Source organism: Nycticebus coucang, chromosome 22 (assembly GCF_027406575.1).
Source record: "Nycticebus coucang isolate mNycCou1 chromosome 22, mNycCou1.pri, whole genome shotgun sequence".
Classification (NCBI taxonomy): domain Eukaryota; kingdom Metazoa; phylum Chordata; class Mammalia; order Primates; family Lorisidae; genus Nycticebus; species Nycticebus coucang.
This window is the reverse complement of record NC_069801.1, coordinates 14,409,920-14,433,265: the sequence shown is the minus strand read 5'-3', so window position 1 is coordinate 14,433,265 and position 23,346 is coordinate 14,409,920. Positions and strand designations below refer to the sequence as shown.

At 42.4% G+C, this 23,346-nt stretch overlaps 1 protein-coding gene across 1 annotated transcript in view; it reads right to left on the bottom strand.

Moving 5' to 3' along the window:
- MICOS10 (mitochondrial contact site and cristae organizing system subunit 10) overlaps positions 1-18,781 on the bottom strand; it is a 30,433-nt gene extending 11,652 nt beyond the window's left edge. Inside the window, exon 1 of the mRNA XM_053575708.1 lies at positions 18,634-18,781. Within this exon, the coding sequence (XP_053431683.1) occupies positions 18,634-18,697 (64 nt within the window). The 5' untranslated portion in view covers positions 18,698-18,781. The remainder of the gene's footprint in view (positions 1-18,633) is intronic.
- Between the last annotated feature and the right edge of the window lie 4,565 nt (positions 18,782-23,346).

Here is a 23,346-nt window from a genome sequence, read left to right as displayed (position 1 = left end):
TTAATAGTGATAAATTTTAATCTATATTTAAAAATTAGCTAAAATTGCAAAGCAACTCCCCTTAACGTTGCGTAACTCATATCAAGATGTACAAACTTATATCAAGATGCAAAAACTTAAGTGCCATACTCAATTGGTAGTTTACAAAGACGAGAAACTACAAGAGTTAACCAGTCTTTAATAAAGTCTTTTAAAATCCTAGAAGCCTGTGCCAAACAACTCTTCATTCATACATGTCTGAAAGGGTACGACTTGCAAAAAAATGAGGGATGCACTTTACTGCTGAGCAGAGTGGCAAGAGCACTGATTGTTACAGCAAGACAGGCCTGGTCTAGCTGACACTCTGACCCAAGGTCAATTACTCAACCTGTCCATCTGTAGTTTGCTGTATTAGGAAAACAGAAAGTCTCTAGTAGTGTCTGACATACAGTTCAATAAGTGGCAATAAGTTCTGCCGCCTCCCTGATAAAATGCAAATATGTAACAAGTGTAATGCAATTGTTAATTCTTCACTACAATACAACCCACTGGCTTGTGTAGGATCACCCTGTGGGTGAGAATCAGAACCTGTTTTTTCCTACTCTTTGCATAGCTGACTCTTACTTCATTGGCTTTAGCAATTACAGTAGAACTTCCATAGCTCATCACCTCCCTACAGTGACCACCATCTTCAATTGATGTAATTTTCGGAGATCAGACATGCATCACATGTACATGACAGTAAAGAAGGCCTAGTTTCTTTCTTTCTTTTTTTTTTTTTTTGAGACAGAGTCTCACTATGTCACCCTTGGTAGAGTGCTATGGCGTCACAGCTCACAGCAACTTCAAACTCTTGGGCTCAAGTGGTTCTCTTGCCTCAGCCTCCCGCGTAGCTGGGACTATAGGTGCCCGTTACAAATCCCGGCTATTTTTGTGGTTGCAGCTGTCATTGTTTAGCAGGCCCAGGCTGGGTTTGAATCCATCAGCTTCAGTGTATGTGGCCAGCGACCTACTCACTGAACTACGGGTGCAGAGCCAAAGGCCTAGTTTCTTATGGTGACCACCTCTGTATGTTGACCAATTTGTTACAGTCCCTTGAGTGGTCAGCTCACAGAGGTTCTACTGTATTTATATGAATACAATAGGTTTCAATCTTATTTTTTTAAATAGAGGATTCCTTCAGATTTATTGCTGAACTAGACCATTTTGCTTTAAAATGTAAGACTTTCCTAGAGGTGTCTTGTGTTTAATAAAACTATATTTATGCTCTGAGCATAGATTAATGTTGAATTGACCTATTTATAATGGGCATGCTTTCCTGTTCAATCATGTTTTTATCAAAATTATTACAACCATCAAACGCATGTGTTATGACAGAACCAATAAGAATGTGCTTTTATAGAAAAGTACTCTTAGGACTGAGTTTAGTGAGAATTACATTTCCAAGACACATGAAAGATGTGCTTTGGGGAAGCTGGTTAGCTCAGGGCCCAATTAAAGAGAAAAAGAAATAGTTTTAAATCAGCCTCAAATTGTGTTACTTGATCCTTTGAGGCAAAGAGAGATTGTCCCAGGTGTCCATATGGAAATGTGAAGTCATTTGAATTAACCAAGAAACTACGCCAGACTAAAGACTCAGAGATGGTAAATTTAGTCTGAGTTAACCAGCTTCCCCAAAGCTAATATTTCTGCGGGGGTATATAGAAAACAGACAAGGGAGGTGGCTATTTTACAAGACCTTAACCTTCCTCTGGCTATCCAGACTAGACAGAGGCTGGAACATCTGTAGGAATTTCTCGGGTAGACATCAATTACCAGGATTCTGATAAGAACAAGCAAACCAGTCAGCAGAAAGGAGTAGAGATATGTAAAGTAAATGTGGAAGTCATTACTGGTGTGTTCTGCATCAAAAAAAGCCAAACTCAAAAAAGGGTCCTTTTAAATGAGTGCGTATAGCACATGGTTCAACTTTCAGAATTCTGACAACCATACAACTTCCAAGAATGCATAAAATAAGAAACATGATTGTATACGTTTTGCTGAAATGTAATTCATTTGCATGTGTGTATAGTACGTAGGAAATTGAGCAGCTCTGAAGATTAATTATTAAAAGCAGACTGGGAAAAAATATATGAAATAATATATTGGGCGGTGCCTGTGGCTCAGTGAGTAGGGCGCTGGCCCCATATACCGAGGGTGGCGGGTTCAAACCCAGCCCCGGCCAAACTGCAACAAAAAAATAGCCGGGCGTTGTGGCGGGCGCCTGTAGTCCCAGCTACTCGGGAGGCTGAGGCAGGAGAATCGCGTAAGCCCGAGTTAGAGGTTGCTGTGAGCCGTGTGACGCCACGGCACTCTACCGAGGGCGGTACAGTGAGACTCTGTCTCTACAAAAAAAAAAAAAAGTTTAGATAAACAATCAAAGGCTCACAATATATCTATGGGTGATCCTTTGGAGGTACCAACGTTTATAGTGCCAAGCACTATACTACCTTCCATTTTTTATGATCCCATCTTACAGAAGAAGAAACAATTTAGGGAGGTAAGTAACTTACTCAAGTACACACAACTAAAAAAGTGGAATTCAAACCCAGGCTGACTAACTCCAAAGTCTTGGCTCTTCCCTGCACAAAGGGGTAAACCTCACAGAGCTGTAGCATAGCAGCAGGGTGACTACTATTGTAGCATAAAACAACAAAGTATTTTTCTCAACACTATCCATGGATAATTTACAACTATGTTACTCTTCAGCCCCTCAAGGAAACAACAGAAACCACAGATGGGGCGGCGCCTGTGGCTCAAGGAGTAGGGCGCCGGTCCCATATGCCAGAGATGGCGGGTTCAAACCCAGCCCTGGCCAAAAAACCAAAAAAAAAAAAAAAGAAATAACATGTAATAAAATTCAACACTAATAAAAAAAAAAAGAAACCACAGATGTTTGACTTACGTGGAGTGGTAACAAAAACCTGAAATTACTTAGAATCAATGAGAAATAGTCAACACATCAAGCCAGGAAATACTTTCCCTCTGTGCATTGGCTGAGATAAAGTGAATCCAAATGGGCTTAGGCCTGTCCCCTGTTCGAAAGGGTATTTTCTAGAGAGTTCCTTTTCTCCTATAGCTCTACTTTCTCTAGCTCATCTCTACCAGTAACCAGGTTCTCATTTTTGTAAAAGCAAATGTAAGAATCAGAGATTAATACAACAGTATAGCTATTGTACTGTTGCACATTCTTATAATTCAAATAAAAAATTCAATGGAGAAACAGCACCAATAATTTCTTTCCCTTACATTGATTTGATCAACATTTATCATGTAGAAGGCACTGGGGGAAATTTTCTTTACCTTGGGAAAACATCAGTTAACTATAGAGTACTTATTATTTGAAAAATAGGAAGGGTTGCACTGTGGTTATAGTTCAGTCATGAGGTTATGCAGCCTCAGGGGTTAAACGTGATTGTGAGTACTGTGAGATTGTTTACTAGTTATGTGTCTCAGTCCTCCAGCAAACTGACCCTTAGCTCCAATGGCTCCCTGACAGGATCAGAGAGGATGAAAGGACAAAGAGTGCGTAGAAGTATGGTGAGCTGCACACAGTAACTGTGATTTATCCTCTTCACCCACAAAAAGCAAATAAAGTCCAAATGTTTACTCAGCACTGAAGGTCAAGAGTATTGGGTTCAACAAGGGACAGAGACAAATAAGACAGTCTCTTCTCTGGGGACCCTATGATCAAAAAGGGATAGGAAGTCAAGAACACAGAAAACTGACCAAAAGCAGAACCTCAGTGCGAAGAGAGAGGACAGTGTTCTCCAGACCCAGAGAAAGAGGCAGGAACACATTTGGCTGCAAAGATTTTTTAAGGTCTTTAAGAAGGTACCATTTGAGTTGTCTTAGAGGAAAGAAGTGTAAACTTTTAACAGCCAAAGTTTAGGGGGACAGGAAGGCATTTCGTCCACCTGCAGCAAAGTAGGACTGTGCAGAGAAAAGAGGAGTTGGCCCTGTCTGGCTGGAACGCGAGGGCCGTCCAGGAAGATAACAGGAGATAAGGCTAGAAAGAAATCTTGGGCCATTCTGCAGAAGGCACCAGAAGCTGAGCCAAGGAGTCTCACAGCACTTCATTTAGTAGACAGTGGGCTTCTCTGAAGAGTATTTAGAAAGGAATAATGTAATTAAAGCCATGCTTTCAGAACATTCATCTGACTAAGATGCACAGGAGTGCCTGGAATGGAAGAGACATTTTGCTGGCAGAATTTATAAGACTTAACAACTGATTAAGTGTGCCTATGTGTATCTGGGTTGGGGGTGTGCAGTGGGAGAAGGCTGAGAACTTCTACCCAGATAACTATAAAATACTGATGCTATTTATAACAGACATCACATAACCTCTCAGTACCAAATTCCCTTAATCAATCTAAAACATAACCCAATTTATAAAAACATCTACATTGTTTTCTGGAAAACCATGTAACAGTAAATAAAGGGAAGACTGTTCACGAAGCACAATTGTCCAAGATTAAATTTTCTCATCTAATCTTCACAGTAAACTCCTTTTATGATTCCCTATTGTATAGATGAAGAAACTGAGGCACAGAAAGTTTAAATAATTCACCTCAGGTCACCTGAGCCTTCCTTGCCATGTGGGGGCTTCCTCTCAGATATATGAAGCTATGATAACAATTTGAGACTCACCAAAGGAAATGCAACACTTTCCCATATCCATTCTGGTCACTACTATGTGTGGACATTTCCTTAATCACACAGACTGAGTGCCAGGTACTGTGCAAAGCCCTGGAGAATACGACATTCCCGCACTACGGCCAGACCCGGTGGCTCACGCATGTGATCCTAGCACTGTGGGAGGTCGAGGCCAGTGGACAGATTGAGCTCACAAGTTGGAGACCAGCCTGAGCAAGAGAGAGACCCCATCTCTAAAAACAGCTGGGCATTGTGGCTGGTGCCTGTGGTCACAGCTACTTGGGAGGCTGAAGCAAGGGATCACTTAAGACCAAGAGTTTGAGGATAAACAAACAAACCAAACATGGCCACACTAAGTTCACTGTCCAGCACTGGAGTCAACACAAAGTACAACGTGCAATGACAGAAACAGCACGCAGCAGAAGCAAGGAAGAGGAGACCCAAGTCATCCTGAGGGCTAGTGAAGAAGAGGGTGACAAGACGGCCAGAGAAATGGGCTGCAAGGAGCTCCTGGTTGCCAAATTATCAAGTGTGAGGTAGGAGATAAAGCAAAACAACCTTTTATGCCATTGGAGCTAAGGGTCAAGGCTTTCATCCTGAAAGCAACAGGGAAGCAATAAAGAAAATTAAATAGGAAGCAATATAACAGATGTGTACTTTACACAGTGAGGACAGATCTGAAGTAGCCTGGTGTCTAGGTGCACGGGTACATGTCTGTAATCCTAGCAATCTGGGAGGCCAACGCAAAAAGACTGCTTGAACCCAGGAGTTAAGATTGCTGTGAGCTATGATTACACCACTGCACTCTAGCCTGAGGCAACAGACTGAAACTCTGTCTCAATAAATAAATAGGTGGCACCTATAGCTCGGTTGGTAGGGCGTGGGCCACATACACAGAGGCTAGCAGGTTCAAACCCAGCCCCGGCCTGCTGAACAATGACAACTGCAACAAAGAATAGCTGGGCGTTGTGGCAGGCACCTGTGGTCCCAGCTGCTTGGGAGACTGAGGCAAGGGAACTGCCTGGGCCCAAGAGTTTGAGGTTGCTATGAGTTGTGACGCCATGGCACTCCACCGAGGGCGACATAGTAAGACTGTCTCCAAAAAAATAAAATAAATACCTCCCAACCCCCCAAAGATGAAGAAAACCAGTTAGAAGGAAGTCACTGCAGCAGCCCAGGTGGGAGACGGTAAGATGCAGACTTTCGGCACTCTCTTCTCTGTTCATCTGACTGAAAATGTCACCGCACATACCCTCTACCCTTCATGTACTTCATGCGAGGCAGAAGTGAAAGAGAAGGTACCAAAGGCAGGCAGTGTAGGAAGTGTGGGTCAAAGTAAGAACTTCTGAGGAGGGGACGTGACCAACTGTAATGACAATTCATTGACAAGCAATCCACTGGTAAGGGTATAATTGAAAGCCTCATGAACAAAGATAAACAAAGACATAAAAAGGGATCAAATATTTTTAAAGTATACCAACATTTCTGCATTTAAGATATACTGTTGGTGCAAATGTTGACTATCCCCAGTCAGCATTTGTGAAGGTGCTAGAATGACTTGCCTGCGTTTCAGAGCCTCCTGTGAACAAGCAACTTCTCTGCGATTCAAATCTGGCTCTACTAAGGTGGTGAGGAGCATAAGGTTAGGAAACAGCACCCAGCTGACTTTATAGTGCAGTAGATAGGTGAGAGGTGGTCAGTGGTGTTCCACAGTTGTTCTGTGGAACAAAGGTTTGACTACTCTATCAAGCCCCATAATAAACTTCTCCAAATCACTGGACTGGCATATATTATGAAAGCAAGAATTTAGTTTTCATTAACTGAGTGAAAAGAAGTATTCTAAAATAAAAGCTACGAGGTAAAATAATTCTCAAGATGCCACTGGAATATGGAGAAAACTAAGTTATGATTTTTCAATGGGCACAGTCAATCTTTTCTGAGAATACGTAAGATCAGTAGCATTTACTCTTGTGTCAGGAAAAAACACATGATAGGAGCAGTGATATACTTCTGCTTCCAATCAGAATGAGATATTTATGAGCGCATAAGCTCATGGTTTGTCACATACAGTACTATGCTAAAATGGTATTAAAAAATCCTATAAATAGGCGCCTGTGGCTTAGTGAGTGGGGCACTGGCCCCATATGCCGAGGGTGGTGGGTTCAAACCCAGCCTCGGCCAAACTGCAACCAAAAAAATAGCCGGGCGTTGTGGCGGGTGCCTGTTGTCCCAGCTACTCGGGAGGCTGAGGCAAGAGAATCGCGTAAACCCAAGAGTTAGAGGTTGCTGTGAACAGGGTGACGCCACGGCACTCTACCTGAGGGTGGTACAGTGAGACTCTGTCTCTACAAAAAAAAAAAAAAATCCTATAAATAATGGATTTTAATTTAGTTGTCTGAAATGATGCCAAGAAACTAGCAGCTTTCTCCGAACTACCTTCCTAATAAAAAAGTGAATTATGTTGGTTAAGCTGTTTGCTTCAGTTAATCATTTAAAAATCTATCAAACAGGAATTTTGAATGGTTTATATGTGCAGGTTCTGACAAACAATCAGAAACATTTGTTCTAACTTGTAAACATCTGTCAAAGTACAGTAAGCCTACAAATCTATCAACAATTATGTCAGACCATGACAATAGTTATAAGTTATCCTAAGCAAGCAGCCTAACGGGTTAGGTTGGATAAAGAAAGTTGAAGTAAAAGTACTGGATTTGACTCCTCCCAAGTGCACTGTTAACTATCAGCAGTTTTAATATCCCACCCAGGCTGAACACCGTGGCTGCCCACCTGAGCCTCTCCTGGCCCAGCACCCCACTCGTCTCCCGTCATCCATTAAGACCAACCCCCGTCTTCTAAGACCACCTTCTTTCTCACCTATCTACAGCCTCACTTAGCAAACACTCTTCCAACATTTCTTCTAATTTGTACTTGCTTATTCTTTCTCATTTTCCTTTCATCCTACCTAAAGAGCATTTTATTTTAATTAATTTTTTTTGAGACAGAGTCTCACTTTGCTGCCCTCAGGAGAGTGCCATGGCATCATCACAGCTCAAAGCAACCTCAAACTCCTGAGCTCAAACTATACTCTTGCCTCTGCTTCCCAAGTAGCTGGGACTCCAGGGGTATGCCACCATACCTGGTTAGTTTTTCTATTTTTAGTAGAGACAGGGTCTTGCTCTTGCTTGGGCTGGTCTCGAACTTCTGAACTCAAGCAATCTACCCACCTCGGCCTCACTCTTGCTCAGGATGGTCTCGAACTCCTGAATTTAGGCAATCCACTCGCATCGGCCTCCCAGAGTACTAAGATTATATGTATGAGCCACTGTGCCCGGCAACTAACATAATTTGTTGAAAAGATTTTTCTAAGCGGGTGCATTGGCAGGTGCCTAGCTATTTGGGAGACTGAGGCAAGCCCAAGAGTTTGAGGTTGCTATGAGCTATGATGCCATGGCACTATACCCAGGGTGACAAAGTGAAACTCCGTCTCAAAAAAAAAAAAAAAAAAAAATTGCTTTGGCTATTTTGAATTATTTACATCCTCATACAAAATCTGCTTCCTGATTTCTATTAACTTTTTAAGCATTATTTTTCTTGCTAGAAGAAACAGATAATATAAACTTCCTCACTGAATGGGTGGGAAAGTAAAAAAGAGATAAGATATTAGTGTACCAAATAGGATAGCATATTAACAGGCGTTCCGTTAATGTTAGTTTTCTCCTCCTTTTTCTCTCTTGACCTTTAAATGAACAGGATCCAATCTAGCAATGCCCTAACATTTCACTAGTGGGTCAATGGCCATAGTAAAAATATTACCACACCAAACAACTTTTATAAGTAAATATTTGTATTTTTACTTGGATTCAATATTGAAATACACTTGCCAAAGAAAGCAATTCAGCATATTTACTAATAACTGTTTCAGGCCACATTTTAGGAAAGCATAAAACCACAGCCAGAACAAAAATTTAAATGTTTTCAAATTCCATACAGTGCCTAATGACATTATTCTGTAATACTAACAGAAAATTCTCCTCTAGCAAGATCACAACGTTCCATTATTCACATTGCTGCTGCAAATGGAAAAAGTATTTTTGCTCAGATTGTTTAGAACTATGTAAAACAAAATAGGGCCACTAATTCAACATTTAACACATACTAATTTGAAACCCAAACCAATAAACAACTCAAAACTTTTGATGTATTTTAGTTTAATTTCATTGATATCATTCCATGAAACGGAGAGGTATCAGTTTGCAAACATAGGCTACCAAAAGGCAATTTTTGGTGAGTCACCAATGCTTTGTGGTAACCCACATTTATCAGATGAACTGATACTTAAAGAAAAACAATGATTTGTTTTCTTTTTCCATAACTTTATTCAATTGGCTTCTTTTAGTAAAGTGTGTTTTTTTTTTTTTTTTAGAGACAGAGTCTCACTTAGTCGCCCTCGGTAGAGTGCCGTGCTGCCACAGCTCACAGCAACCTCCAGCTCTTGGGCCTAGGCAACTCTCTTACCTCAGCCTCCCGAGTAGCTGGGACCACAGGCGCCCACCACAACACCTGGCTATTTTTTGTTGTAGTTTGGCCGGGGCCGGGTTTGAACCCGCCACCCTCGGTATATGGCGCCACCCTAGTAAAGTGTTTTTTAAACATTAAAATGGATTTAAATAATTTAAACTCCATTGATTATCAAATGAATACATAAAATCTGCTGGCTAATTCTAAGGCAGGTCAGCTGCTAAGCCATTACTGTCCTACTTTCTTAGCAAAGAAGGAACACAGCCAAATCCTTTCTTTTTATGAAGATGAATGCATAGCAAGCCACTAATTTTCATCTCTATTGACAGAGCTGCATATAACCAGTGACCTATCTCAAGACTTACCAGAAATTAATAAACTGCAAAATGTTACCTGGGCCACCCCTTCCTCTCCAATTTGTCAAAAGCAACTCCATTCTCAGTCATGAAGGCTTGACATCACGCGGCACCAGCCCCTCCTGAGCCCACATCCGAGCTCTGTTAATGCCACCTCTGCACTAGCACCATCCCATCCATCACCTTTCCACTCGTCTGCTCCCATCTTAGTTCCAGCTTTACCTCACCTGATCATCGACCTTACCTTTGGTATAAATTTGCAATGATACACTAACTCGTTCCCTCCTTGCCTTCATACTAGCCCTCTCCGATTCATTCTCACGTGCTTTAACAAACACGTCACTCTTCAGCTTAACAAATTCAGTGAGTTTCTTCAAATGCTAAGCATAGAGCTGCCACACAAACCAGCAAGTCCACTATATAACCAGAAGAAAACATGTCCACAAAAGCTGTACTCTCAATCACAGCGGTATCATCTTAATAGTCAAAACTGTAATGACCTGAATGTCCACCAATTGATAAGTAGATAAACAAAATGTGCTATAATTATACCTCACAATGTTATTTGGTAACAAAAAAAGTAAAGTGCCAACACATGCTACAATGTGGATGAACCCTGAAAACATTAGCTAAGTGAAAGAATCCAGACACAAAAGACTACACATTGCATAATCCCATTTAGGTGAAATGTCCAAAATAGGAAATTCCAGAGACAGAAAGTAGATTAGTGGTTGCTTGGGGTGAGGGGTGTGGGAAGGGAAAGGGGGGAAGGTAGGAGTTTGGGAATGGGAACAACAGTGTTCTGGGTTTCTTTTAGGGGAAACTAAAATATTCTAAAATTAGATGATTATGATGGTTACATAATTCTGTGAATATACTAAAATTGTACACTTCTAATTTTTGAGCTCTCTCTGTTGCTCAGCCTAGTCTCAAACTCCTGGGCTCAAGCAATCCTCCCATCTCAGTCTCCCAAGTAGCTGGGATGACAAGCACACATCACTGTGCCTGGCCTTTTCTTGTCTTTCCTTCTTTCTTTTCTTTTTTTTTTTTTTTTTTGAGATAAGCTTTTCTGTCAACTGGGCTAGCGCTCAGGGGCATCATCATAGCTCACAGCAACTTTGAATACCTGGGCTCAAGGGATCCTCTTGCCTCAGCCTCCTGAGTAACTAGGACTACAGGCATGAGACACCATGCATGGCTTAAAAACTGTATACTTTATATAGGAAATCTAGCCTAACTTGTTGCCCTTCCCCACATGATCCCCTAGAGCAGCAGTTCTCAACCTGTAGGTTGCGACCCACAGGAACTGTATTAAAGGTTTGCAACATTAGGAAGGTTGAGAACCACTAGGCCCTCTAGGGCCTAAAGGATGAAACCTCCTTCATAAACAAGTGATAGCTACAAGCATGGGCTCAACTTCCACCTTTGCAGTTAGGGCCTATGATTCTAGAGAATTGACTCTGCCACAGTGAGCTTCCATTTCTTCAGTGTTAACAAGGGGGAAATAACCCCCCAAGGCTATAAGGATCAAATGAGATAAGGCATGTAAAAGATAACATGCTTATTAGCACAGTGCCTGGCATATAGGAAGTACTCAATAAATGATAGCCATTCTCGTCATTCCCAGAAGTCTAAGTCTCCCTCTCCTCTAGCACACGGCCTGTCAGCTTCCAAGGCCTGAAATGTAGTCCTCCACCTGGCCCATATATTAAATGTTTACATATTCTCCAAGATAAGGCTCGAATGTCACTTCCTCCTATCTGCATTTCTCAAAGAAATTAAGCCCCTCAAGGGTAAAGCTGGTGCCTGTTCATCTGTGCACCACCTCCCGCCAAGGCTTACACCACAAATTCCTGGTATTAAATTACTTTGTGAAGTAAACATTAATGATTTCTATGTCATATATAAACTTGAATACTGACTGTCAGGCTTCTACATGATCCACCATAGCCTAGATCTGGGTAAATGTGTTAATTATTGTAACTTATGAGCTCTACCTTCATTTACATTGACTGCAGTTAACATTGATCAAGTACAGGCAATGTCCTTATTACTCTACAGAGTTATCATATATTATCCTTACTTGCAACAACTCTCTGAGGCAAGTACTACCATTTTATAGATGAGGAAACTGAGGCACAGAGAAGTATATATATATATATATTACTGATATATTTATTTCTAATTTAAAAAATTGGGGAAACAAGCCTGTGTATAGTATGATAGCCCAATGAACCAAATACACCCATGACTGGCCTTTTTTCCTGCTAGTAAGATAATTAAAAACACTATAGTGGGCGGCACCCGCAGCTCAGTGGGTAGGGTGCCGGCCACATACACCAGGGCTGGCAGGTTCAAACTCAGCCCAGGCCAGCTAAAACAACAATGACAACTGCAACAACAACAAAAAATAGCCAGGCGTTGTGGCGGGTGCCTATAGTCCCAGCTACTTCGGAGGCTGAGGCAAGAGAATCTCTTAAGTCCAAGAATTTGAGGTTGCTATGAGCTACAATGCCAGGGCACTCTACCCAGGACAATGGCTTGAGACTCTGTCTCAAAAAAAAAAAAAAGAAAGAAAGAGAAAAGAAAAACACTGTTGTGCCTGATACACCTAGCTTGCAAAGGACAGCCTTTTTCAGAAGAGTATCACAGCATTTGGCAACCCCTACTCCCACCATGACATCTCCTTCCCCTCTTTTAGAATAAACTAGAATTCCTTGCCAATACATGGATTAGTAAGACTAGATATTCCTACTCTGGTCTCACAGTGGGAGCAAAATGGAGGGAAATGGAACACGGCCAATTTTAAAGCTTTCCAAGTCACATTAGGAATTCCCAAAACCTCCACACAGATCCAGAAAGTACTGGAATCTGATTTTCCTCAAAATGTCCTCCTGCAAATCCACATTCTAAGGCCTGGCCTCTGCAAGCCTTAGGCACTCAAGAGTGAGTTGCAACAGAACTCTGAGGGCAATAATAGTGTTTCCATGACCTTTATTTGGAGAGCTTAGAAATTCTCAAACGACAGGGAAGCAGCCCCTGGAAGTCTCCTAACTGATTTTCTCATCTCCTAAAATCTTACTTTCCTAAACTGGGGGCATCAGCTCTGGGGAGACCAGAACTATTAAGCCTCCTAATGTTGGTAAGATACTATGCCTTATAGTCTCATTAAGAAATGTGTGACTTATTCATGCTCATGGGTACACACTACTCAGTACACACAAGGGAAAAAATGGCACAGCCATTTAACTGGAGGAAAAAACCCACAGCATTCGATAAATCTGATAAAACTTAAAAATAAATCCATAAAATTAGCAAAAACTATTAATGACGCATTCACATTAAACTAACGGAACATGCCATTCATAAAATGTAATATTCTTTACTTCTTTTTAATTTCCTGCAATAAAGCTCTGGCACTACCACTTAAAACACCACCACCCTCTATTTGTTTAAATACAGAAGTGCTCTCTGGTTTACGTTTCTTGGTTGACTACTCTCAAACATTTCTAATGCTACTTTATTACTGAGACCTACTGACAGGCTGGGCGCGGTAGCTCATGCCTGTAACCCCAACACTCTGGGAGGCTAAGGCAGGTAGATTGCCTGAGCTCACAGGTTCAAGACCAGCCTGAGCAAAAGCGAGACCCCATCTTTAAAAATAGGCGGCCGTTGTGGCAGGCACCTAAAGTCCCAGCTACTTGGGACGCTGAGACAAAAGAATCACTTCAGCCCAAGAATTTGAGGTTGCTGTGAGCTGTGATGCCATGGCACTCTACCGAGAGCGACAAACTGAGACTCTGTCTCAAAAAAAAGATCTACTGAGAGTAATTTACATACACAGATGAAATAAAAAGTTTGATATAAAGCCTCAAGAATACAAGGACACAAGATCAAATGTGAAATGGCAGAAATTCACATGAAATCTACTTGGATTTTTCATATAAATGCTAATTTATTCAGTTAGTAAACATATTCTTGAGCAGCAAATATGGGTAGAAAAGTCGACAAAATTCTCAGCAATACATGCCATCCATTTAACAGTAATTATCGTAGGTCTCCTCTGTACCAGTGCGCAGAGGAAACAACATCAACAGTACACAAAAGTGTCTCCAGCTCTATGAAGTTCATATGCCAGTAAGGAGGAGCAATCACATAAAGAAACAAATGGCAGGGCGGCGCCTGTGGCTCAGCGCCGGCCCCATATACCGAAGGTGGTGGGTTCAAACCCGGCCCCGGCCAAACTGCAACAAAAAAATAGCCGGGCGTCGTGGCAGGTGCCTGTAGTCCCAGCTCCTCGAGAGGCAGAGGCAGGAGAATCGCCTAAGCCCAAGAGCTGGAGGTTGCTGTGAGCTGTGAGGCCACGGCACTCTACCAAGGGTGACAAAGTGAGACTCTGTCTCTAAAAAAAAAAAAAGAAAAGAAACAAATGGCAAATTTCAGAAATTTAAGAAAAATGAGTAATAAGAGAAAAATAGGACACCCAGGAACTTCTTAAAGCTAACAGGGAAAAGAAGATAACTGAATGTCAGCCTTTATAGATGAACCAGGGTATGCATATGGGTAGCAGCAGCAGGAATAAGAATAGAGGCCAAAGAAAAGGGTAAAAATGTGAAGGGAAGAAGGGAAAAAAAGGGACAAGGGCTGAAAGAAGAGAGGAAAGGAGAGAAACGGATGTGTAACAAGGGGCCATTGTGTCTATTACTTAGTAGTTTCTAAGAACAGGCACATAGGTTTTGATTTTGTTGTTGTTTTTGGATCCATGGGCTTAATTTATCAGGTCAAGCGATAAATTAAGTGATCACTGAGACTGGGCATGATGCATCCTTCCTGGAACACCAGCCCTTTGGGAGGCCCAAGAGGGAGGATCATTTGAGGCCAAGAGTTCCAGGCTCCAGTGAGCTATGATATGTCTGTACTCCAGACTAGGTGACAGAGCAAGACCCTATCAAAAAAGAAAAGAAAGAAAAAAGAGAAAGAAATCACCTATTCCACCACACTATTTGACACAAAATAAATAGATATTATAAAACCAGAACAGGTAACAGGGCAAACAGAACTGCTTCTCTTAAGACAGCAATGGGGGTAGCATATTCATAAAGAACCACTGCCTAACATACACGCTTAAAAGAGCTACTTAGCTAAACAATTTCTATGCTAAACATGAGTAATTAAAATGGTCAATTTGCAGTGAACTGGTGGGAAAAGAAAGAAAGCACAATGGGCATAAGACAGTCAAACACAGAAGAGCTCACAGAAGTTGCTGTTCATTCACCAGGGCTCCCCTTCAGTTTCTACCAAGTCAGAAAATATGAAACGATCAAGGAGCTGAAAGCCTGCATGGGCCCTTTCTTCCTGCCAACATCTTCCACCAAACCTCTTATCTCATGGCAGACTGCCATTCTCTCCATCTTCATTTTGATGTATCAGAAAAGCAAGCAGTCTTAAGAGATTTAAAAAGTTCCAGAACCTCACTACCTCTAAGAGCAGGAAGCAACTCACTTACCGTAGTAGAGTGTTCATCTCATGGTCTCAAAAATCACTCAAAATAAAGCCTAGCATGCCTGTCTCCTATTCCCTTTCACTAAGCCCATCACTAAAGGGACAACTCCATCAAAATTTCAATTCATCTTCTCCCTCAAAATTGAAATCTGTCTCAACTTCATTCTCATTCTCAAACTCAGCTACATAAAAGTGACCAAAATCATGACCTTTTTTTCTCACTACAATCTCACTCTCTTCTGCCATCTAACATAGTTACTAAGTCTTAGATGTCATTTAATGTTACGGAGTTTCACATGCACCCTTCTGTTTTATTTTCAAATTCTGATTAATGACATGAGCGTAAGGCTTCGCCAAGTTCTAACCCTGGAATCATATTTATAAGAAATAAAGATGGCCGGGCACAGCAGCTCACCTATAACCCCAGCACTCTGGGAGGGTGAGGCGGGAGGATCTCCTGAGCTCAGGAGTTTGAGACCAGCCTGAGCTAGAATAAGACCCCATGGCTACTAAAAATAGAAAAATTGGCCAAAATTCATGGCAAGCACCTATAGTTCCTGCTATTCTGGAGGCTGAAGCAGAAAGATTGCTTGAACCTGGGAGTCTGAGGTTGCTGTGAGCTAGGCTGATGCTACAACACGTTAGCCTGGGCAGAAGGGTGAGACTGCCTCAAAAAAAAAGAAAAAAAAGAAGGAAAGAAAAAAGACATGAAAATAAGGCAACATTAACTAGTTAGAGAGAAGATAAAGCAGTTATCGAGTTCCTACTTACATACCTGGCATGATGCTGGTATAGGAGCTAATTATTACTGTCTCCATATTAAAAATATGAGAAATTTTAAATTTTCTCAAATATACCCATTCCTTTCCAATTTAACAGTTCAGAAATTTATCACCACAAAATCACAGTATCGCTGGCTTGGCGCCTGTGGCTCAAGCAGCTAAGGCGCCAGCCACATACACCTGAGCTGGCGGATTCAAATCCAGGCTGGGCCCACCAAACAACAATGGCGGCTGCAACAACAACAATAACAAAAACAACAACAACAAAAATCACAGTATCGCTAGCTGCCTCTACTCCAAATCTGTTCTGTATAAAATGCTGCCAGAACCATCACACCAAAATTCCATTTATGTCACATCCATTCCCTGTTGAGGGCAGTGAAATGCCTTATGCTTTTCTATTTGCCCACTGAGTGGCCTACTGCTCAATAAATATTTGTTGCTTGAAGCCATCCCACACTTCTCCATCAGCATAGTAGCAAGTCCTAGCAGCAAGCCCTAGCAGCAATCGTTTTTTAAGACAAAAGTGTTGAACATACAGAATGCATGTGAAAAACTCAAAGGCAACTTAATCATCTTCAAAATAAAGTAGAATCTCTCTAAGACATTTCACAATTCTAATTCTACCCAAACCACCCCTCTTTTCTTCAGGGAGTAGGGGCGTTAAAATTAGGATGCCTAGGTTCTAACCCCAACTCTCCACTTCTGGCTATTTAACCTCTCTGTGCTTCAATCTTCTCCTCTATCAAAGTTCAACTTGGCCTCTGCTCAAGTTCTTCCACTCTTCCTAACTATTCAAGCCAAGGCCATTCAATAAAGGTCAGATGAAGGCCCATATCTCTTGCAAACTCTTAGTGCATGACTTTGGCCCATCCCTCCACTCACTTGATTTAGAATAGCTTTACAGCAAAAAGAGACCCAGTCATTGTAACTCTTACCTGTAATCATCTGTTACCTTGCCTCATTCAATTATTCCACATGTGTATGCCCCACCTTCATTAAAGTCCCACAGGTAAATGACAGTGACACTACTCAATGCCTCAGGTGGTTATCAGCGGCACAATATTAATATCAACAATTATCACTACCACCATTAATTGAATACATAATAAGTATGCCACAGTATCTTATGTATTTTTCTATCCTTTAGTTTTCTTAATCCTTTTACATAAATCTCTTTATTCCCATTTCATAGCTGAGAAAGGATCTTACCCAAAGCTACAAAACTAGTGAGAATAGGGGTGAAGAGTAAGGGTGGGCAATTCAAACTCAGCTCTGACTACTTCCAAGGCCCGTTCTTAATACATGTGGCATAACTGAATGTGGCAAGGTAATGGATGATTACGGGTTACTGTTTAGTAACGACTTTGGTCATTTAACATCTAGGTGTCAAATCTTCTCTCCTAAATGCAAGCTGTTAACAGTAACAAAAACTGTATTTTGAAAAGAAAAAACAAACTGTATTTTGGGGGTCATTTCCAGAATAACCCATTCCTAATAAGTCACCTATATTCAAGCCTTTACATAAACTAACTCATTTAATTATCCCAACAACTCTGTGAGACAGGAGTAATTATTACTGCCAATTTACAAATGAGGATACAAAGAAGTTAAATAACTCGCCCCAAATCACAAGGCTGGCTGGGAAGTGCTGAATTTGGTTGTAAAATGGTAATTGTGATAAACTGTTTCATTAATTCACTCATTCTCAACAATTACTAAGGACTCATCTAGGGGCTGAAGATACAGTGAATAAACCAGAAAACATCCCTGCTTTCACGGAGTTTACAATCTTCTTTCCTTCCCAATATTTTCAGTTGAGGAGATAATCCTAAACGCTTTAAAAAACCCTAAGATTTCCATGCAAAAATATCAACTTTGGATAATAAAAATTAGTATCTAAGAAAGAGTATGGGATTGAAAACCAGAAAACCTAGGTTAAATCCCCAACTTTGCCATTTACTGGCAGTGTGACCGATGAGCAAATCCCTTCTTCCACCATCCATTTCATAGCCTGTAAAAAGATTTTTAATGAAACAATGCCCTAAGTTGCCCACCTAGCACAAAGCAGACAGACGCTCCAGGAGTTTCCTCTCTCCCCTCCCCCACTACAGTGACTTCATCGTTTGTGTCGTCACCAAGCACATGTTAAAAGACTAGGCGGAGTTACTATAGCACTGAAAAGAGACTAACTTCTCACTTTTCAGAGCGGTTCTCAATCCAGTCCAGATCACCACTAAGTCTCCAATTTCAGGCCCCAGGCTACTCTGCTTCAGATAGATCAGGTGACAAAGTCGGGAATGACAGTAATTCACATCACAGACTGGCAGTGTCTATAAAATGCTCCCGATGACCTTCTTCAGAAGACACTTTTGTTTCAGCTGGGGAATAACGTGGCCTCCTGATCAGGCTCCACGCCGGGTGCTGGGAAATGTGGCACCAGGGAGGAGAATTCCGGGGCTCTGGCACGAGGCTGTGCCCTGATACTGGTGTCCACTCGAAGAGTTCTGCGATTCCACAGCCACCTGTCACCTGCCAAGCCGACGACCACATCCCCGGTGCTGCAACCCCACCAGTCGCACCCGGACGGCGGCCCAGGCTCCGGGGGCCTGAGCCCCACGCCCCCGCCCGCGTAACCTTCCCTCGGGGCACACGGGCATCTCGCCCGGGTCTGACGGCTGTACCAGGCCCGGAGGCCTGACCTCGCCTGGGGCTTCCCTTCCGCCCCGCACGCCGGTCAGCGGAGCCTGCAGGGGGTGCTCGGTCCCGGGCCGGGCCTGCCAGGACGAGAAACCCCTTACCTATCTTCACGACCGCATCCGCCAAGCACCGGTCCCACTTCCTGCCGAGCTCGGACTCCGACATGTTCCCCACCAGCCACTCCAGCTTTCCTTTCCACCCGCCCCGGCGTTCCGACTCCTGGAAAGTCTCGCGAGAGCTGGACCCAGGTCCTAGGCCCAGAAAGTTGGCGCCGGTGCTCCAGATATCGCGAGATGATCTGACTGCTTCGGTCTCTTCCGGTTTTTTTCAGTTGGTCGTCTAGGTGACGGGTTGCCCGGAGGCCCGAGGTGACCCTCACCTTGGAGCTACGCCTAAGGGTTGTGAAGCTGACAATTTAATTTCCTGGGTGCCATCCAGAGCCCTGTCGAGAAGGCCTTTCCTCTGTACCAGCGCTCGACATTGGCCCTGGAAATCCCCCGGGTAAGAGGGCGCAGCACTTGATGTATTCATTCATTCACTTCCTCACCTTCACTTTTTCTACTCATTCTCTCGTTTCTTGCAGTGAAATCCCCGCCTACACTACTAACACAGAACTGCTCTGGCAAAGGTCACCCGACAAATCAAACAGACGCTTTTTTGACCTCTGTACAGCATTGGGCACAATTGTCCCTCTCCCCGATCCTCCTCGGCTCCTGTATTCATTTGACTCCGGGGACACCAGGAGTCCCCTCCTCTCACTCTTCTCTTCTGGTTTCCTCAAAGGCTGCTTTTTCTGTACCAGCGGTTTAAAAGAGCTTAGTTTGCAAGGTTCCATCATTTCTCTTCTCATTCTGCTTACTCTCCCTGAATAATTGCAAACACTGCCAAATTGTATCTCCAGATCAAACATCTACCTCTGGTTTCCTAGTCATATATGGTAGAACCTCTGTAGTTGACCACCTCCTTACAGTGACCACCTCCTTCAGTTGACCTAATTTTCATAGACTGGACATGCACCACTAGTACATATCAGTCCAGTACCCCTTCCTTATAGTGACCAGCTCCTTATGTTAAGCAGTTTGTTCCCGTCCCTTGGGTGGTCAACTTACCGAGGTTCTACTGTAGTACATATCTACACACGCACACCCATAATATCCCACACACATACACAGTGGGTCTTATCTACTGGTTCTGCTGGCAGGGATTCAAACAACTGCAGATCAGAAATAATTTTTTTAAAATTTCAAAAAAATACAGTACAGCTATTTACATAGTATGTATTAGGTTTTCTAAGTAAACTAGAGATGATTTAAAGTATATATGAGCAGGCCAGGTGTGGGTGGCTCAACGGCTGTAATCCTAGCACTCTGGGAGGCCAAGGTAGGAGAATCTTTAGAGCTTAGGAGTTTGAGACCAGTCTAAGCAAGAGTGGACCTCATCTCTACTAAAAATAGAAACTATTACTCAGGCTTCATGGCTGTGCCTATAGTCCCAGCTACTCAGGAGGCTGAGGCAAGAGGATTACTTGAACCAGGAGTTTGAAGTTGCTGTAAGCTAGGCTGATGCTACATCAGCCCTCTATTCTGAGCAACAGAATGAGACTGTGTCTCAAGAAAAAATTAAAAACTAAAAAGAAAAAAAAAGTATATGGGAGCATGTGAGTAGGTTATACACGTGTGCAAAGCCTTTGTCATTTTATGTAAAGAAATTGAGCAACCCAGATTTTTGTAATAGTGGAAGCTGGAATCAATCCCTCTCAGATATCAGGGGTGACTATATATTCAGCCTCCTTGCTGGTGTCATTGATTTTAGTCTTTTCCCGTTTCCATCCTTCATCCTACCAACAAATATTAATCTGACCATGTTATTACCCTGATTAGAAGCTGTCAGTGACTCCATGAATTTTTTTCTTTTTTTTTTTAGACAGAGTCTCACTCTGTCGCCCTAGAGTGCTATGACATCATAGTAGTTCACAGCAACCTCAAACTCTAGGGCTCACACAATCCTCTTGCCTCAGCCTCCCAAATAGCAGGGACTACAGGGGCCTACCACGATGGCCAGCTATTTTTTTTAGAGACCGGGTCTGGCTTTTGCTCAGGCTTGTCTGAACTCCTGAGCACAAGCAATCCACCTGCCTCGGCCTCCCAGAATGCTAGGATTACAGGTGTGTCCAGCCTCCTTGTCTTTTCAGGATGCCTACGTCTTTTTTTTTTTTTTTTTTTTTTTATGAGACAGTCTCAAGTTGTCGCCCTGGGTAGAGTGCCTCGGCATCACAGCTCACAGCAACCTCAAACTCTTGGGCTTAAGCAATTCTCTTGCTTCAGCCTCCCAAGTAGCTGGGACTCAGGCACCCGCCACAATGCCTGGCTATTTTTCTTTTGTTGTTGTTGCAGTTGTCATTGTTTTTTTATCTGGCCCTGGCCAGGCTTGAACCTGCCAACTTCAGTGTCTGTGGCTGGCTCCCTACCCACTGAGCTACAGGCACCACCAGGACACCTAATGCTATAACCACCCTTCTCTATGTTCTCATCTGATCTATTTGTCAGTTTGTATTGTAATTATTTGCATGTCTCTTGGATTTGACTGTGAGTGAATTGAGAATGGGGGCTATGCCATTTCTGTATCCTCAATGCTGAGCAGTTGGTATAAACAGTATATGTGGGGTTCTCAATAAATGCTCAATGAATGAATATACAAATGAATGATTGAATTAATCAAAAAGAGGGGGAAGGTCCCTGTTCTAGGGAAATGTACCATTTGTTTTGAAAAACACAATGGTGAAAAAGAAAAATTAACTTCACTAAATACCTACATATAATGTAGCATAAATAGCACCAAACACCTCACATAATTTCACTTATCCTCACAGCAGGTTGAGGTTAGCATCATTTTCACAGATTTGGAAACCAAGTCTCTGAGACCAAGTCACAGCAGCCTGTAATAAGTAATGTCGAAGATGCCCAAAGCTCTGCATTGTGTGAATTTAAAACTGACAGAGGCATTTTTATTAGATTTGTGAGAGTTATAAACTTTTGCCAAAGGTAGAGAGCAAATTATTTAAACAGTCAGAGGCAGATGGGGTAGCATGAATTCTGGAGCCAGGCTGTCTGGGTTTAGACCCCAGCTTTGCCACTTCTTAGCTTTGTATCTGTTGTTCTTTTTCCCGACCGTTCCTTCCCCACCATGTGTTTTGCTTGCTCACCACTGTATCCCCAGCCCTAGAACATTATCTGACACATAGTATTTGCTTGATAAATATTTGTTAGTTGAATGAAAACTCCAGAGTTTTTATATTTCTCAGAGAACAAAAGTCAATGAAAGTGGCGAAAAAAGTTTGTAAAACCCGGCCATACACTCAATGTAAACTTAGTTACATTCAAAAATGACAAAAATCGGTTTCTCAATGCTGGAGTTACAAACACAGAACAGGAAAGCTTGAAAGAACTCTGTGCTATAGCCGGGAGCGGTGGCTCACGCCTGTAATCTGAGCACTCAAGGAGGCCAAGGTGGGTGGATTGCTTGAGCTCACGAGTTTGAGACCAGCCTGAGCAAGAGCAAGACCCCCGTCTCTACTAAAATAAAAAAAAAGGCAAGAGTATCACATGAGCCCCAGAGTTGGAGGTTACTGTGAACTATGATGTCACAGCACTCTACCCAGGGGCAACAGCTTGAAACTCTGTCTCAAAAAAAAAGAACTCTGTGCTGAAGTTCTTGAAGGCAGCTATGACCTCATGGTATTTACAGTAATGTAATATAGATATAAAAATGTAGGTGCACGTGCATGTGTGTGCACATTTTCTGATCTTATCTACTGAGACCTAAAAGCAGTAACACACCGATAGCAACCAGCAAGCCTAGATTGATCACGTCATCTTCTCTGTAGAGACAGGTCTCCCTCCTTTGTTTCCCTGGCTGGAGTGAGTCGCGTGATCCTAACTCACTGGAACCTCAAATTCCTGGGCTCAAGTGGTCCTCCTGCCTCAGCCTCCCAAGGTGCTAGGATTACAAGTGTGAGCCACCATGCCTAGCTGGTCTTGGCTTCTAAATACCATTCTCTACTAAAAGGACCGAGGCTCTTTAGAAAAATGACTGAGACTCAGGGCTGGGGCAGGGAAACTACAATTCGAAACTGGAATATCTTGTGTCACAAAGTAAGGAAGTCTTCAAAGGATGAGGATAGTGACATGTGAAAATGTTGTCATGAGTACAAACTGCCTGAAATAGTACTTGGCTCCTAATCGGAAATCTGTAAGTAATAATTATTCTCATCAGCACTTTTCTCAATGATTTGGGACAAGTTTCACAAAGATAGAAGTTTGTATTGCATTTGGGGGATTTTGGTTCCTTTCTTTTTTTTTTTCTAGAGGTTTTCATTTCAAATTATAGAAAGCCTCCTATAATAGCAAGAGAGGGCTCTGCACCTGTAGCTCAACCGCTAGGGTGCCAGCCACATACACCAGAGCTGGTGGGTTCGAACCCAGCGTGGGCCTGCCAAACAACAATGACAACTACAACCAAAACTTGTAGCAGGCGCCTGTAGTCCCAGTTACTTGGGAGGCTGAGGTTACTATGAGCTGTGACACCCCTGCACTCTACCAACGGCAACATAATGAGGCTCTGTCTCAAAAAAAAAAAAAAAAAAATAGGAACAGAGCCAGCATCTTTTTACACTGGATTGAAGAAAACTGAAAAAGCAAAAACTGTTCTAAAATATGCTAGATTTTCGCCTCAACTGGTTTAACAACTAAACGTAAATCCTTTGTTTAGTTTGCTAGGTCGTAAATTCAGCTTCATTAACAACACAGATTAGATTA